The sequence below is a fragment of the Microcaecilia unicolor genome, unplaced genomic scaffold (genome assembly GCF_901765095.1).
Source record: "Microcaecilia unicolor unplaced genomic scaffold, aMicUni1.1, whole genome shotgun sequence".
Classification (NCBI taxonomy): Eukaryota; Metazoa; Chordata; class Amphibia; order Gymnophiona; family Siphonopidae; genus Microcaecilia; species Microcaecilia unicolor.
Window position 1 is genome coordinate 28,907 of NW_021963485.1, and position 17,698 is coordinate 46,604.

The 17,698-nt window shown below is 49.7% G+C and overlaps 1 protein-coding gene across 1 annotated transcript in view; it reads left to right on the forward strand.

Annotated features, from left to right (window-relative positions):
* The first annotated feature begins 664 nt into the window (after positions 1-664).
* The window catches only part of LOC115459348 (transcriptional enhancer factor TEF-3-like), a 39,249-nt gene continuing 22,215 nt past the window's right edge, over positions 665-17,698 (forward strand). Inside the window, exon 1 of the mRNA XM_030189188.1 lies at positions 665-717. Coding sequence (XP_030045048.1) covers positions 711-717 — 7 coding nt within the window. The 5' untranslated portion in view covers positions 665-710. The remainder of the gene's footprint in view (positions 718-17,698) is intronic.

The following is a 17,698-nucleotide window of genomic DNA, read 5'->3' on the forward strand; positions in this document are numbered from 1 at the left end:
CAGCTTGAAGGATTATTCAGGTAAATTCATACTTACCTCCAGATAACCAGCTATCTGCCGATATTCAGAGATACATGGCCAGCCATGTACCACTGACTATTGCTGGCTAGTGGCTAGCTGGTTATATCAGGCAATATACCTGGCTATCCGCTGATTTCTAAAGTCATACCGGTCTAGTTTGGTCACCATATTTGGCCATGTGAAACCCTGGAATATCTTTGGCCTGTCTGACTTTAACCGGCCAGTAATGCATATTGGCTTGGCCGGTTAAAGTCTGACAGACCAAAATTAAACTGGATCTTAAATGCCAGTCGCTGGAAATGGCCTGGGATTGAATATTGGCTTTCAGCGCTGACCATGGGAATTAGCTGGTCTAATTCCCACAGTCTGGAAATCGATCTTACCTGAGTAGATGGCTTCTGAAAATTGCTTTCTTTTGACTCTGCCATTCTGGTGCTTTAAGGGTTCTCACCTGTTACTGAAAAAGAAAACAGCCGTAGAGTAGAATAGGTTGGGGATGTGAAAGTCACTTCTCATTTGTTGAGTGAGAGAAACAAATGTTTCTGCAGCTCTTAATTTACCAACTCATGGGAGCAGCAGGACTTGTCCTGAGTCCATTTGTTAACTGATATTGGTCTTTGGTGTATTTTTGTTGTAGTGTGAAGCCCTTTTCACAGCAGGTCTACATTCAGCCTCCACTCCCATCTCCCATGCCAGGTATGTTAGCTGTACAAGAATATGTGTCTTCTGTCCAAGCAAGGAGAAATGCAATTAATGGGAATTTTGCCCTGTTATGCCACAAGCCATGATTTACCTTCTCCTGTGTTTTCAATCACTTTTTAGTCCCAAATGCTCAAAAATGAAGGCTATTGTCCATTTCTATTTTTTTTTTTTAATTTTCATGCCCACGTGGAGTGTCATCTGATTCTATTTTGGTGAGTGTTGGGCAATTCCCTTTCCCCATGAAGGTGCACCCCCAATTTGCACGTGCAATTTAATTGGTTAATGAGCCAGTTAATGCAAATAGTTGGGCACTAACAACCAATTATTGACAAAAATTTGGATTGACATGCGCATCTTGCAAAGCACTATTCTATAAAGATGTGCAACTTAATCCTATAGCGTGCAACTAGAAAGGGGACGTGGCCTTGGGAGGGGCATGGGTGGGTTAGGGGCATTCACTAGAGATGCATGCAGTATTATGGAATTTGGGGGATCTGCGCCTAACTTACACGCCAGGATTTATACCGGCTTTTAGTTGGGCACGGACAGGGCCATGCCTAGGGTCTCTGGTGCCCCCCTGCAGACTTTCATTTGGGGCCCCCTTCCCCCCCCCCCCCCCCCCCCCCCCCCCCCCCCCCGTGTGGGGCACGAGATGCAAAGGAAATAGGAGCTGAAAGATGGAGTGCATCTTTGTGGGATTGCTGAACAAATAGAGGGTTTACAACCACTTAGCTTTTCGTGCTTTCATGTTCACGAAATTAGTAATTGGAATCTTTGATATCTAACTGGGTACATATATCATTCTCAATAGCAATCATGACAAGGCTTATAAGCCTTTCTTGCGAAATACTTGATCGCAAATAATTTTTTATGATTTTTAACCGTGAAAATGATCGCTCACCATTTGCCACACTGACAGGAATTGTCAGCAATATTCTTAGAAACAAATTGCTATACATTGCAAAATAAGATAGCAGATGTAAATTCTCAAAGTGGACATATTCCAAACAATAAAATGAAAATAAAATGATTTTTTTTCTACCTTTGTTGTCCGGTGACTTTCTTTTTCTGATCATGCTGGCCCAGTATCTGATTCTGCTGCTATCTGTCCTCTTAACTCCGTTTCCAGGCTTCCTTTCCATTTATTTCTTTACTTTCCTCCTTTCTTCTTAATTTCTTGCTCTGTATCCATAAGTAAAAGCTGGGTCCCTCATCTCATGTCCTTCCTCTCTATTTCCTCCCCTCCATCCATGCCCAGCATTTCTTCTCTCTCCCTTTCCCTCCATCAATGTGCATCTCCTTCCTCTGTCTTCCCTTCTCTCCCCTCCATCCATGTCCAGCAATTCTCCTCTCTCCCCTCCCCTCCATTTCCAGCAATTTCTCCTCTCCCTGGGCCCTGCCCTCCCATCCATGTCCCTCTCTGTCCTTCCCTCCTCCATCCATATCCAGTAATTCTCCTCTCTCCCCTCCCCTCCATTTCCAGCAATTTCTCCTCTCCCTGCAGTCTAAAAAAAACACTTAGCTTAATCTTGCAGCTGCCGCTCACTCATATGGACACCACTCAACACCTACATACAAACTAGAAATAATCAGGCTCAACAGCCTTATAGGTGTTTCAGCACCCCTCTATGCCTACTTCTGGAGTCACCCTCAACAAAAAGGCCACCACAATACCTATGAAAAAATATAAATATCCATATCATTAAAAATTGAAAAAGATGTGCACAAAACAATTTATATCTAATATTTAAAAATCTATAAACATCAATAAAGTATCCCCAAAAGGAGGCTTCCCTGATTTAAAAGAGCAATACAATGCCTCAAAGATTTCAAAAGCCACACCAAAGGGAAGTGCTCACGGCATCTGCTTTAACAAACTGCCCACTAATGAATGCAATCAGTAACTCATGTCCTATAAAGAAACAATCAATAAGATGACTCAAAACTTCTGATGAAAGTCAAAGCCAATCAATCTCGCAGTTCAAACCAAAGGGCTATAGTGTTCACTGACGGTCGCAGCAGCTGAGAGCAGCATCAGTGAAAGCGCTGCCGACGTCTTCAGCCTTCCGTTCACGCTCGCTCATTCATTCCCTCAGTGTCCTGCCTTCTTCTGACGTCATTTCCTTGCGAGGGCGGGGCACTGAGGGAATGAATGAGCGAGCGCGAAGGGAAGGCTGAAGACGTCGGCAGCACTTTCACTGATGCTGCTCAGCTGCTGCGACTGTCGGACTCGGAGGTAAAAGATTTAAAGCCCCCAGGGCGGCATGGAGCTGAGGTAAGTGGTGAGGGTAAGCACCGCAATGGCGCCCTCCAGAGGTCGGCGCCCCCCTGTGGTTCTTACCCCACTTACCGTGTTGGCACGGCCCTGAGCACGGATCTTACAGGAACGTGCTATTCTATAAACGGTGCCTAACTCGAAGCACCATTTGTAGAATAGGTCTGAGCGAGGTTTTTGTTCAGTGCCCAAATTTGGGCACCATTCACAGAATTTCCTTCTCAGTGTCTGCCCTGTTTGAAATGGATTCCAAGATCATTGAAGAAGGTTCATTTTTCAGTTTTGAGTTAGCATGAAGTCTGTAAGCCATCTTCAGTTAAATAAGGGACCTGGCATAGTTGCATTAATGGCCTTCTGCACGCTACCATGTGGAACACCTGATTTCATTTCCAAGATCAGGTCTTCTGCTGCTATATGGCCAAGGCTGGGGATGCTGTCAAGGAAGTCGTCTTTAGACCCATTAGCGATTTTGTGCAGTTGGCGAGTGGCTAGAGTGTTGTTGGGAGAGAAAGCTGAGAGTTTGTTGAGTACCAGTTACCTTTGTCTGTGTGCCGTAGTTGGAACGTTTTCACCCTCACCTCTATCATTTGTTTTACCTTTTCAGCTTTCCCTACCCCTCCTAGCCCCCAAACCCAGACACCATTACTCCTTCCTCTGTCTCCCCCATCCCCTCTCCCTATCCCTCTCCATTCACTGTCCCCAAGTTCATAATTCATTCCCTTACCTGTTTGTAGTCTCTGTTTGTCTCTTTTAGGCAGATGCAGCAACCAAACGTAAAAAAATCAAAATCGTTAAAGTCCCTAACGATTTTTAAAAAACGAAGAATGCACCAAAAAAAAAAGTCACACATGCTCAGATCGGTATTCAAACGTACAATGTATCAAAGAATCACAATACACATCGGTAATCGGCCCCTAAATCATGCGCAGAGCAGCCAAGCGTTTTGCTGGCTGCTCTGCGCATGCTGCAAACGTAAAAACAAACAAAAAAAAAAGCCACAACACATACACGTGGCTACCCGGTCAGCAAAATCCAAAAACAAAGGATCGGGAGGGGGCAAGGGCGCTCATCAGGAGCGTCCTGTATGGACGGCCTTGCCCCCCCCCCCCCCCGCTGCTCCCCACTTTCCGCCGCTCCCCCCCCCCCCGAAAAAGCAAAATGCTAGCTGCGTACCCCTCCCTTCCCTTCCTGTTCCTGTGTTCTGCAGAGCTAACTCCGCCTCCCGTCATTCTTTCGCCCCGTGCCCCGCCCCCGCTGCCCCCCCTGAGGTCGACTACGCCGCTCCCCCCCTCCACCGAGACCCCCCTCCCTATTAACGACCCGAGCAGCGCCTCTCACCTCTTTCAGAAGCGCTGCACGGGCAGGAAGATCTATTGTGTTGGTTGTAGAGTCTCCATGACGTCTCTTCTTCCCTGGCCTAGGCCCCGCCTCCTTCTGACACGTCAGAAGGAGGCGGGGCCTGGGCCAGGGAAGAAGAGACGTCATGGAGACTCTACAACCAACACAATAGATCTTCCTGCCCGTGCAGCGCTTCTGAAAGAGGTGAGAGGCGCTGCTCGGGTCGTTAATAGGGAGGGGGGTCTCGGTGGAGGGGGGGAGCGGCGTAGTCAACCTCAGGGGGGGCAGCAGGGGCGTGGCACGGGGCGAAAGAATGACGGGAGGCGGAGTTAGCTCTGCAGAACACAGGAACAGGAAGGGAGGGGGACCGGGGCAGCTAGCATTTTGCTTTTTCGGGGGGGGGGGGGAGCGGCGGAAAGTGGGGAGCAGCGGGGGGGGGGGGGGGCAAGGCCGTCCATACAGGACGCTCCTGATGAGCGCCCTTGCCCCCTCCTGATCCTTTTTTAATTTTTTTTATTTGATGTGTTTTCTGACGTCCTTTGGACCAATCACAGCGCTTTTAGCTCTGCTAATGCGCTGGGATTGGCTCAAAGTTTCACTTTACGATTTTTCCTGGCACAGAGCTGTCCTAACGAGAGGTCCAGACCTCTCGTTAGATTTCCTGCCTTTTTCCTGCGTAAAGGCAATCGGAAAAGGTTAGTGCATGTCGTTTCAATGGGGTTTTCACACTAATTGCTCATCTCCATTCCGTTTTCGTTAGCTGCTGGCTTCCTCGGTAAAATCCCTTTGATGCATGCAACGGATCAAATTTTCCTCGTTGGAGGGTCATTAAAGGCTCATTTAGCTTTAGTGCATCTGCCTCTTTGTCCTGTGTACTGCTGCAGCGTGTTTGTGAAGACTGCTTGGAGAGTGAGTGGCTAGAGGGTGTGGCAGGAGAGTTTGTAGTGGTGTTTGTCGGTGGTGGGAGAGTGAGTGTCAGCTTCTGTTTGTTGATGCTGTGTTTCACCAAGTTGGTAGGGAAAGGTGAGCACTGATGTCACTGCACTGCACCTGTAATATGGGGAAATGGAGGCACTAAATGCACAGGTGGCTTACATGTTGGAGGAAGAGGGGAGGCACTGCAGATGGTACGCCCCAGAGTTTTCAGGCCTCGTAGCAGTTTCCTAGACCTCACTGACCAGCAGTATCTCACTAGGTACCGCTTTGATAGGGCTGCCATTCAGCACCTTTGTGACCAGCTCAAACTCCTCCTGCAGCCCAGGACCCATAGGAACAACCCCATCCCTGTGCACCTAAAGATCACTGCTTCTCTCTCTTTTCTGGCCACTGGGAGTTTCCAGTCTGTCCTATCTGTGAACACGGGTCTCACCCAGGCTTCTATTTCTAACTGCCTCACCCAGTTCCTTGATGCCTTCCTTACTCACACCTCTGACTTTCCCCACCACCCCCCAGGCCCTGCAGAACAACATGGCTGACTTCTACGCCATAGCTTGCTTCCCCTCGGTCATAGGCTGTATGCCACATAATTTGGCAATGTGCAGAGGACAGACCCTCCCAGAAGAGCCAAGGCCACCACAGCAGCAGCCCCCTCCACCTCCTGCCCACAGAGCAAAGCAGAGTGCACACCAGCTGGGGGTCAGAGCCAGGCAAAGACTGATCGAGACAAGTTTTGTGTGAGAGTAACTTGACATTTATTTCTATCACTGTGTATTTACACACCAACACCACATAGAACTGTGGAAGCAGTGCAGAGGACACAGTGGCTACAGCACAGAGGTGTGGGAAGGAGATATGCAGAGTTTGGTGATGGGGAAGGCCCCCAAAGCTGTGAAACAGTGGTAACCTACACACACACATTGCTGGAAACCCTCCCCCTCCCTGTGTCATGGTCTGTAATGAATAGTGATATGCATTGCATGTGGTGTTCTGACCCCTTCCCCTACTGAGGAGCACCACACTGTCCCCCATTTGTGTAAAACAGAGTGTGATACAGCACAACAGATACCCCAGCTTCCTAATGGTCAACCTACCTGAGCCCTCAGGTTGTGCTGATGTGTCAAGGGACCCAATGCCATGGATCCCCTCCTGGGGCAAGAGCCCATGAATGATTTGCTCAATGGGGGTCAAGTTAGCGGTGTCATCTGCTGGGGGGTTAGCACCAGCCTTCCTCATGACACCACGCCTCAGCCGGCGCCACTTTCGTTTGCAGTCTTCCACATCCCTGCCACAGTGGAAGACCGCATTGAGCCGGTCCCTTACTGCTCCCATTCTCTTTGCTTCGTTGTAGCAGCTAGCCTCTGGCCCGTGGGAGCAAAGAGATGCATGTGCCTCCTCTGCATTTCCTGAACCAGCAGTTCAATTTCAGGGTCGCTGAAATTACCCTTGCCGGTGGGTGGTTGCTTTGGTGCCATTGTACCATTGCGATGCAAAGAATCTTGTATCACAAGTTCAAGGTAAGCTCATACCTCTCAGCCACCTCTTCCAAGTAGCCTAGTGGTTAGTGCAGTGGACTTTGATCCTGGGGAACTGAGTTTGATTCCCACCACAGCTCCTTGTGACTCTGGGCAAGTCACTTAACCCTCCATTGCCCCTGGTACAAAATAAGTACCTGAATATATGTAAACTGCTTTGAATGTAGTTGCAAAAACCTCAGAAAGGTGGTATATTTCCCTTTCCCTTTCTGCTATGTAGGTGCTAAACAAACACTTCTTGCATCTTGCAGGACAGCTGGTCAAGTAATACACTGCACTCTGAGAGCCATGATTGTTTCTACCCAATTCATTGTACAGATGTCTTGTTCTCTATTGGACACACTCAGTTGTGACTGCCTGTGGGGTGGGGGAGGGGGAGAGGCCCTGAGAATGGATGTGTGCATCCCTCATGGTCAAGGGCTACCCATTCCCTCTATGTTCTCTGCATTCAAATCTTACCTCTATTTTCACCAGGTTTGCCGGTGGTTGCTGTGCAGCGGTGGAAGGAGATGCCACTTGTTGCTGCATCAGGGCTGTACTGTGTGCTTTCAGGTCACACCGTAGGCCCTCGATACTGTGGTCCAGCCGTTGGAGCTGCTGTACCGCTCCCGTGTAGGTTCCATTCTTCTTTATGTGGTGAACCCCAGTCCCTTTTTATGAAGTGCCCACCCATTCTGAAGGTTGTTGGGGGTGGGGAGGGGGGGAAGCATATATGCACTGAATGTCTTTTCCACATTATTCAACACAGTCCTACAATGCTCCATAGTTATGGAACAACATTTCTAAATTCTATCCTGCAAACTATTTTCAAGGTGGCCACAGGTACATGCCTACCACGGCCTTGAGCCCTTAAGTCATGGTGAGGGAGAGGGGTTCTGATTACAGTTTCTATTCTAAATTACCTGCAGGTGGCTACAGCCTGGTGCCTGTATAATTCCCCTAGCCTGTGCCCTTCTGTACCTGATGTATTATATTGCAATTGTGATGAAGTAAACATCAATCTAATGCTTTTACCATTGTTTTCCCTTTTCTCCTCAGCACCATATACCATTGCTGATACCTTCAATGTGAAAAGATGACCCAGCTGTTTGTAGCTCCTTCCTGACCCTCACCAATGTGGTTTGGTTGTGGGTAAGGGTGTCTGGTGATCAGAGAGCAAACATCGTCTATGCGCTACCTGTGGTTATCTCCAAGTTTCTACTTGGCAGATCACTAGTGCTAGACAACATACCTATTATTTACACAACTCTGTGCTGTGGGGCTCTATGGTAAGGGGGGAGAGGCTGGATGGGCATTTCTGTTCCTCAACAGAAATGCCCACCCAGCCTCCCCCCTTACCATACAGCTATGCAGTTTGGAAGGAACAGGTGGCCTTCTGTATGGCCACACTTATCACACATATGTACCAAAGTTTCTCTGTCACAGTTCGCCTGTCATGCAACCCAAATTGCTGCCTCCTCTCACATCAACCCCAGCATTTGATAATATGTAGTGCACAAAGTAGAGACAAACACCCTGTTATATGAAAAATATAAAATTGTGTATTTAAGTAAATGAAAAAATATAACAATTTACAAATTCCCCCCCCCCCCAAGTCTTTTAAGGAAGGCCACATCCTCGTCCCTGCAAGGCGTTGTGCAGCAGGCTATTGAACAGAACCAGGAGCAGCCTCTGCACCCTGAAGTGCTGCTCGTTAATCTGCCGCATTGCTGCCATCTCCAGCCTGATTGCTGACACCTCCTGCAGCAAGTGGTTTGGCTATTCACCAGTTGCTGCAGGAGGTGCAGTGCCGGGGATGGGGATGGGGTAGAGAGGGTGGGTGGGGTTGGGCCCTTATCCCCCTCAAGGGGAGGCATGTCATGCCAGGGGTCTGGTGCTTGGGTTGTTGCTGCTTCTGCCTCCTCCTCTTCCACCACTGGTGGTGCCTCAGCTTCCTCCTCCTCCTCCTGCTGCTGGCGCCCTGTGTATGTAAAAGGATTGTCCTTGAGATCAGCACCTTCAACATGGCTTGCATAGTGCAGGAGCTGGCTGGCTGGCATAAGGCAGGGATGGGGAAAGGTGAGGTCAGTGGTGAGCCCTGGGCTAGACACATGGGGTGTGAGATACATGAGATGACATGACAGGGACCCCTGGAAGCTGGTCTGAAAAAGGAATACACTATAAGATGTGTTGGCAGGGAACACTCATTCCTCAGCAGCATGTTAGCATTTTGAGTTGTGACTATGGTAGGATGACCATTTTAGGGGGGGAGGGGGGTGGAAGCACTATTTCTTTACATTACTTTCAAATCATGCTATGACATCCACTAAGAGCAGGACATCAGGCAAGAATACCATGAAACCATATCCACCCCAGAAAGGGGGTTACAGAAGTGAGGCATGTCATCTCATTCATCTCAGGCCTTGATCTGGGACAGAGGTGTTATGACTTACTAGTTGCCTATTAGCCACATGAAAACTGATATTGTACATTTACAAATGGGTACAGGTGCCCTGTTTATAATACTTACGTCGAGCCCTGAGGCGCCGTCTCACTGCCCTGATCATGTCAGGGCTCTCCCTCTTGATTCTGCAGAACTTCCGCTGGAGGGACTCGAGGTCCCTCCGAATGCCAAATCTTCTGCAAGATATGTTTGTACACCAGGAGTCAGGGGATGGCCCTTCTTGCCTTCAGCACACAAATTCATTTGAAAATCAAATAGGAGAGACTCACACTGATTAGGGGGGGGGGGGGGCATTACATTGGTACAGGTGATGTCATTGAGGTGGACATGAGGACAGAGGGTACCATTTGTGTGCAGTATTGTAGGGATGTGGGAATGTTTTTCCTTTCTAGTACGTAGATTCTAGTAATGGATGTGCATGTGCACATATCACTGATTACCCTTGAATGCAGACTACAGTTTGTGCTTACATTGCTGAGGGAGCTCTTATATGTGTAGCTACAGGAGGGGGCCCTGATAGCCCAGGAGGTGGGGGGGAAGCAAACACTTACCTTTCCAACCTGTCCCTTATTTCACCCCAGGCTTAGATGGAGAAAGTCCTGGGGAGCAGGTGGTAGTGGTGGTGCCTAAACAGAATTCTTCTGTGCTTGATGCACAGCTGCACCAAGCACATAGTTTCAGCCTCGCTGAAATTTGACTCTTCGCAGTGCCATGTTTCTCAGTGAACAATCATTGGAAAGCGTGCATCGCCTTATATGGACGCCCATGCGTGATGGACGTCCTTGTATGCACACTTTCATATATGGATGACCATCCCATATATGGACGATGAGTCAGCACATGGACGACCATGTCGTATGGACGTCCATGACGTGCATGGACTGTTGTCATGCATGCGGGGCTTTATTTGTATGAGTACGTGTTCACACGTGCGGAGTCTTTCTTATCTGAATCATTATCAAGTGTGCAAACCTCTTCATATATACACAATAAAATATGTATGTTCCTTATATTTCCCTTAGCTGCCGAAGGACGTCCCTCTTACAGGCCCACTGTCTTTCGGTGGCCCTTGCAAGATGGACGTCCTTCGGCAGTTCTCTGAGACACATGTCCTTGTTCCTGTATTTTACACATGAATATTCTTTATATTTCCCGTATCTGGCTGTCTGCAACTACATGCACTGTACTTACGGAACAACCAAAGAAGTCCAAAGTATAGTAATAAGGATGTCTTTCTCATAGAACCGCCGAAGGACGTCCCTGTTACAGGGCCGCTGTCCTTCGGTGGGCCTAGTAAGATGGACATCCTTCGGCAGTTCTGTGAGAAACACGTCCTTGTTACTTTAGTTACTATACTTTATACATTGAATTTTTAAGGACGTCTTTGCAGTATTTTTCCTATACTTTGGGCGTCCCTGATTTGGGCGTTTTCAACTGCGATAAAGGAATGTCTAAGGGTGTCCTTTTTCCTGTACTTTGGGCGTCCCTGATTTGGGCGTTTTCAACTGCGATAATGGAATGTCTAAGGATGTCCATACTATTTTTCCATTATACCTACCTGATTTTGGCCAACTTCGTGAGGGCTTCCTCATTCATACTTGGACGACCTTTCGTAAATGCCCCTCCACATCTTACACACATTTAAAAAATATCTAGGTGCAAGCATTTGTGCCAGCTGTATGGCTTGTGTAAGTGTGGCAAGATTATTTGCACTCTATAATGCTAGCATTCTATAATAGAAAGTAGGTGCTTACTTTCCTTATAGGATAGGATCCAAAAAGGCGCCTTCTAGGCATCTAAGTATAGGCGCCCCTTTATGGAATTGCTGTCATAGAAGCAATCCTGTTACTAAGCACCTGATAGGAGCCTATTCTATAAAGGCAAGTAGGCGTCTACCTTCCTTTATAGAATATTAGTGTAATAGTGAAAATATGTGCCTATACATTAGGTGAGAACACTTACGCCAACCATAGAGCTGGCAAAAATGTGTATACCTAAATGCCAAAGATACTTGTGTACCTTATAGTATTCTATAAGTTAAGCAAGCAAGTGTGAGTCCTGCTCGTGTTTTGTCCAGGCTCTGCCTATGTGTATGTATGCCTGTAAAATACCTGCTATGTAAAATGTGCATGTATTTACAGAATAGTAGTTAAGTAGAATTTTGGCATTTACGCACATATATCTGTGCCATTACTCTGTTGAAATACTCTTTGTGAAGTCATGAAAGACTGTATATCAAGTAAATTAAACACGGAATGATTGGATTACAGCAGGGGTTCTTAACCCAGTCCTCGGGACACACCTAGCCAGTCAGATTTGGAGGATATCCACAATGAATATGCATGAGAGAAATTTGCATGCACTACCTCCATTCTCTGCAAATCTATCTCATGCATATTCATTGTGGATATTCTCCAAATCTGACTGGCTAGGTATGTCCCGATGACTGGGTTGAGATCCCCTGGATTAGGGAAATAGATATAAAAGAAGGAATACCAGGATAGTAACATAGTAACATAGTAGATGACGGCAGAAAAAGACCTGCATGGTCCATCCAGTCTGCCCATCAAGATAAACTACTTTTTGTGTATACCTTACCTTGATTTGTACCTGACCTTTTCAGGGCACAGACCGTGTAAGTCTGCCCAGCACTATCCCCGCCACCCAACCACCAGCCCCGCTTCCTACCACCGGTTCTGGCACAGACCGTATAAGTCTGCCCAGCACTATCCCCGCCTCCCGCCACCAGCTCTGCCACCCAATCTCGGTTAAGCCCCTTAGGATCCATTCCTTCTGAACAGGATTCCTTTATGTTTATCCCACGCGTGCTTGAATTCTGTTACCATTTTCATTTCCACCACCTCCCACGGGATAGTTGTGAATGGAAGTCTCATGGAACCAGAACCTAGCCACCGCTTGTTTGTTTGCTTAATTATTTATTTTTGACTTTCTATACTGCCTTTAACTGACAAGGCAGAACAAAACAGTTTGCAATCTAAAACTACATAAAGAAATTAATAGAAAAGAACTACAGTTCATGAAAGGACAGAAATCATTCATACAAAGATAGCCAATAGTTTCCAGAGACAATACTCAATACAGGACATAGTAGACTGGGACCCCTGGATACCCCCTACCCCAATCATGTTGTATAAGCCTGGTTAAAAAAAACAGGTCTTAATTGCAGTTTTGAAGTTTTTAATAGATTGTTCTCCTTGAATCAATAATGGGAACGAATTCCAAAGCACTGGGGCAACAAAAAAAGAAGGCACAGTGTCGTGTAGATTCATAATGTGCCAGTTGCAGGCTGGGAAAGACTAATCTATGATCATTGAGAGAACGCAGTGATCGCAGCAGAGTATAAGGTAAAATTATGTATAATCATACCTGATAATTTTCTTTCCATTAATCATAGCTGATCAATCCATAGACTGGTGGGTTGTGTCCATCTACCAGCAGGTGGAGATAGAGAGCAAACTTTTGCCTCCCTATATGTGGTCATGTGCTGCCGGAAACTCCTCAGTATGTCGATATCAAAGCTCCATCCGCAGGACTCAGCACTTAGAGAATTACACCCATGAAGGGACACTCTGCCCAGCTCACCACCGCCGAAACGGGGGAGGGGAATTAACCCAGCTCATCCCCACACAAGTGGGGGAGGGGAATCCGTCCAGCTCATCCCCGCGGAGCGGGGGAGGGACACCACACCCGCCGATGCGGGGGGATCTGGCTTATCCTGCAACCGCAACCGCGGGAGGAGCTGACTGACCCTAACACCGCCGAAGCGGGAGGGGTACAAAGCTGCCCTACAGCCGCACGAAGCGGGAGGGAGTGCCGGCAGAATTTATGTCTCAATCCAGCCCCGTAAAACGGAGGGGAGAGGAATGCAGCAGCTCACTGTAACACAAACTCGTCTCAACTCTTGAAGAATCCAAGTGAAAGAAGAACTTGAACACGAAGTCCTCCTGAAGTAACTGAAGGCTAAACTTGAACCTAAAATTCAACCAGAATATAAACAGTACAGATATCTGGGAGGGGCTATGGATTGATCAGCTATGATTAATGGAAAGAAAATTATCAGGTATGATTATACATAATTTTATCTTCCATATCATCAAGCTGATCAATCCATAGACTGGTGGGATGTACCGAAGCAGTACTCACCCAGGGCGGGACATAGAAATCCCTGACCTCAACACTGAAGCTCCAAACCGGGCCTCCGCCCGTGCAGCCACAGTCAAACGGTAATGCTTGGAGAATGTATGAGCCGAAGCCCCCGTTGCCGCCTTGCATATCTCTTCCAAGGAGACGGATCCGGCCCCTGCCATCGAGGCCGCCTGAGCTCTCGTGGAGTGAGCCTTCAGCTGGATAGGCGGCACCTTCCCCGCGGCCACATAAGCCGCTGCAATGGCTTCCTTGACCCATCTTGCCACTGTAGGCTTAGCAGCCTGCAGACCCTTACGAGGACCTGCAAACAGGACAAACAGATGATCCGATTTCCGGAAATCATTGGTCACTTCCAAGTATCTGATGATGACTCGTCTCACATCCAGATATTCAAGAGCGGAGTACTCCTCTGGGTAGTCCTCCCTACGAAAGGAAGGGAGACAGAGCTGCTGATTCACATGGAAGCGAGAAACAATCTTGGGCAGGAAGGAAGGCACTGTGCGAATAGTCACTCCTGCCTCAGTGAACTGCAGAAAAGGCTCTCGACATGAGAGCGCCTGGAGCTCGGAAACTCTTCTGGCTGAAGTGATAGCCACCAAAAAGACTGCTTTCAACGTCAGGTCTTTCAGAGATGCTCTCGACAAGGGTTCAAAAGGCGGCTTCTGCAATGCTCTTAGCACCAGGTTGAGATTCCACGCAGGCACCACTGAGTGCAGAGGAGGGCGCAGGTGATTAACTCCCTTGAGAAAGCGCACCACATCTGGCTGCGAAGCCAGGGAAGCACCCTTCAGGCGGCCCCTGAAGCAAGCCAGAGCCGCTACCTGGACTTTAAGGGAACTGAGCGACAGGCCTTTCTCCAGACCTTCTTGCAGGAACGCCAACACTGAAGAAATTGGAGCAGTGAAGGGAGAAAGTGAGCCTGCTTCACACCATGCTGCAAAGATACGCCAAACCCTGGCGTAAGCAGTAGAAGTAGAGCGCTTCCTTGCTCTCAGCATAGTGGCGATGACCTTGTCTGAGAAGCCCTTCTTCCTCAGACGCTGCCGCTCAATAGCCAGGCCGTAAGACCAAAGGGAGAGGGATCCTCCATCACCACGGGACCCTGATGTAACAGGCCCTGCTCCACTGACAGCCGCAGAGGATCGTCGACTGAGAGCCTGATCAAGTCCGCATACCAGGGACGTCTGGGCCAATCCGGACCCACCAGGATTACCCTGCCGGGATGCTTTGCCACCCGGTCTAGCACCCTGCCCAACATGGGCCAGGGCGGGAACACATAGAGGAGCTCTTGTGTCGGCCACTGTTGGAGAAGAGCATCTACTCCCAGGGATCGAGGGTCCCGTCCTCTGCTGAAAAAGCGCGGCACTTGGCAATTGGCCGATGACGCCATCAGATCTAGGCTCGGCTGGCCCCAGCGCTTCGTGATGTCCAAGAACGCCTGAGCAGATAGTTGCCACTCTCCGGGCTCCAAGGTATGGCGACTGAGAAAGTCCGCCTTGACATTCATGACTCCGGCAATGTGGGCCGCTGAAAGCTGCTCCAGGTTCGCTTCCGCCCACTGGCAAAGACTCATAGCCTCCTTGGCTAGAGGGGCGCTCTTGGTACCTCCCTGGCGGTTGACATAGGCCACAGCCGTGGCATTGTCCGACAGGACCCGTACAGGCTACAACACCAGTACCGGGATGAACTCCAATAACACCAACCGAATGGCTCTGAGTTCCAGGAGGTTGATAGACCACTTGCCTCTGCAGGAGACTAGAGCCCCTGCGCTGTCCTTCCCAAGGAGTGGGCTCCCCAGCCCATCAAAGAGGCGTCTGTCGTGACGACAATCCACTCCGGGGTCACCAGAGGCAATCCTGCAGACAACTTGTCTGTCTGCGTCCACCAGCTCAGCGCCTTGCGCACTGCTGGGTCCACGGGAAGGCGCACAGCATAATCCTCCGACATCGGAGTCCAGCGCAGCAGCAGAGAAAGCTGTAGTGGTCTCATATGAGCCCTGGCCCAGGGCACTACTTCCATCGTGGCCGTCATAGAGCCCAACAGCTGCCCGTAGTCCCAAGCCCGAATAGGAGAGGCTACTAGGAACTAGTCCACCTGAACCTGAAGCTTGACAATCCGATTGTCTGGCAGGAACACTCTGCCCACTTGGGTGTCGAATCGAACTCCCAGATACTCCAGGGACTGAGTCGGGCGCAGCTGGCTCTTCTTCCAGTTGATGATCCATCCCAGGGAGCTCACAAGAGCAACTACCCGGTCCATAGCTTTGCCGCACTCTGCATAAGAGGGGGCTCGGATCAACCAGTCGTCCAGATAAGGATGGACTTGTACTCCTTCCTTTAGCAGGAAGGCCGCTATGACCCCCATTACTTTGGAAAAGGTCCACGGAGCAGTAGCCAACCCGAAAGGGAGGGCTCTGAACTGGAAGTGTCGTCTCAGGACTGTAAAACGCAGAAAGCGTTGGAGAGGAGGCCAGATGGGAATATGCAGGTACGCTTCCTTGATGTCCAAGGAAGCCAAGAACTCTCCTGCCTTCACTGCCGCTATAACAGAGCGGAGAGTCTCCATGCGAAAGTGCCTCACTTTCCAGGCCCGATTGACCCCTTTGAGGTCGAGGATAGGCCGGACAGAACCTCCTTTCTTTGGAACCACAAAGTAAATGGAGTAACGTCCCTTGCCAATCTGATTTTTTGGCACCGGAACGACCGCACCCAGGCGGATCAGGTTGTCCAAGGTCTGCTGCACTGCCACAGCTTGACCGGAGACTTGCAGGGAGAGAGTACAAACCCGTCTCTTAAGGGTTGGCAGAACTCTAGCTTGTAGCCGTCTCTGATGACTTCCAGCACCCAAGCGTCTGAAGTTATAGTGGTCCACTCGCCCAGAAACGAGGACAGCCGTCCTCCAATCTGCACTGGGTCATTGGGTACGAGACCCTGGGGGAGGACCGGAGGGAGCACCTCCGGGACGGCGGTCTCTGCGAAAGGAATGCTGCTTGGGGGAGAAATTCCTCTTGAAGGAAGAGGGGGCAGAGGAACCCGACTTGCCCGGGCGGTACCGACGGGCTTCCAGCAACCGTCCTCTGGAGGTACCGGGACGAGTACTAGCCCGAGCCCTGACCTCTGGTAATTTCTTGCCCTTAGACGTGCCGAGATCGGTCACGATTTTGTCCAGCTCGACCCCAAAGAGCAGCTTGCCTTTAAAAGGCAATCTAGCCAGGCGGGATTTAGAGGCGTGGTCAGCAGACCAATGTTTCAGCCAAAGCCACCGCCGCGCAGAGACTGTCTGAGCCATGCCTTTAGCTGAGGCTCTCAAGACATCATACAGCAAGTCTGCCAAATAGGCTAAGCCCGATTCCAGGGCCGGCCAATCAGCCCTCAAGGAAAGATCCGAGGGGGAAGCCCGCTGCACCATAGTCAGGCACGCCCTGGCCACATAGGAGCCGCAAACTGAGGCCTGCAAACTTAAAGCAGCTGCCTCAAAGGACGACCTTAAGGCCGCCTCCAATCTTCTGTCTTGGGCGTCCTTTAGGGCCGTGCCACCTTCCACCGGCAACGCCGTTTTCTTAGTCTCCGCAGTGATTAAAGAATCCACGGTAGGCCACAGATAGGCCTCACGTTCACTCACAGCCAAAGGATAGAGGCGGGACATAGCCCTAGCCACTTTAAGGCTCGTTTCCGGGACATCCCATTGAGCCGCAATTAAGGTGTGCATGGCATCATGCACGTGGAAGGATCTAGGCGGGCGCTTCGTCCCCAGCATAATGGCAGAGCCTACAGGGGCTGAGGGAGAGACGTCCTCCGGAGAGGAAATCTTCAAAGTGTCCATGGCCTGTAACAACAGGTTGGGCAAATCCTCTGGGCTAAAAAGCCGCGCTGCAGAGGGGTCATCCGCTCCATCCGAGCGGGGATCTATCTCCTCCAAGGAATCCGCAAAGGACCGTTGGGAGACCTCAGACACGCTGCCCTCATCTACATCGGAGGAGACAAAGTCCTCCAAGGCCTGGAAATCAACCCGAGGGCGTTTACCTCTGGGAACCTCAACCTCTTTATCAGAAGAGGGAGCAGGGGCAGCGTTTTGCATGAGGAAAGCCTGATGCAGCAGCAAAACAAACTCGGGGGAGAAACCCCCCAGACTGTGCACTTCCGCAGCCTGGGCAACAGCCCTAGACGCACTCTCAACCGGCGCTCGCAATAGCGGGGGAGAGACATGCTGCGCATCCAAAATGGCGTCCGGCGCGAAACTCCGCGAAGGAGCCGCGCGGGAAGAACGGCGCTTAACTTTAGC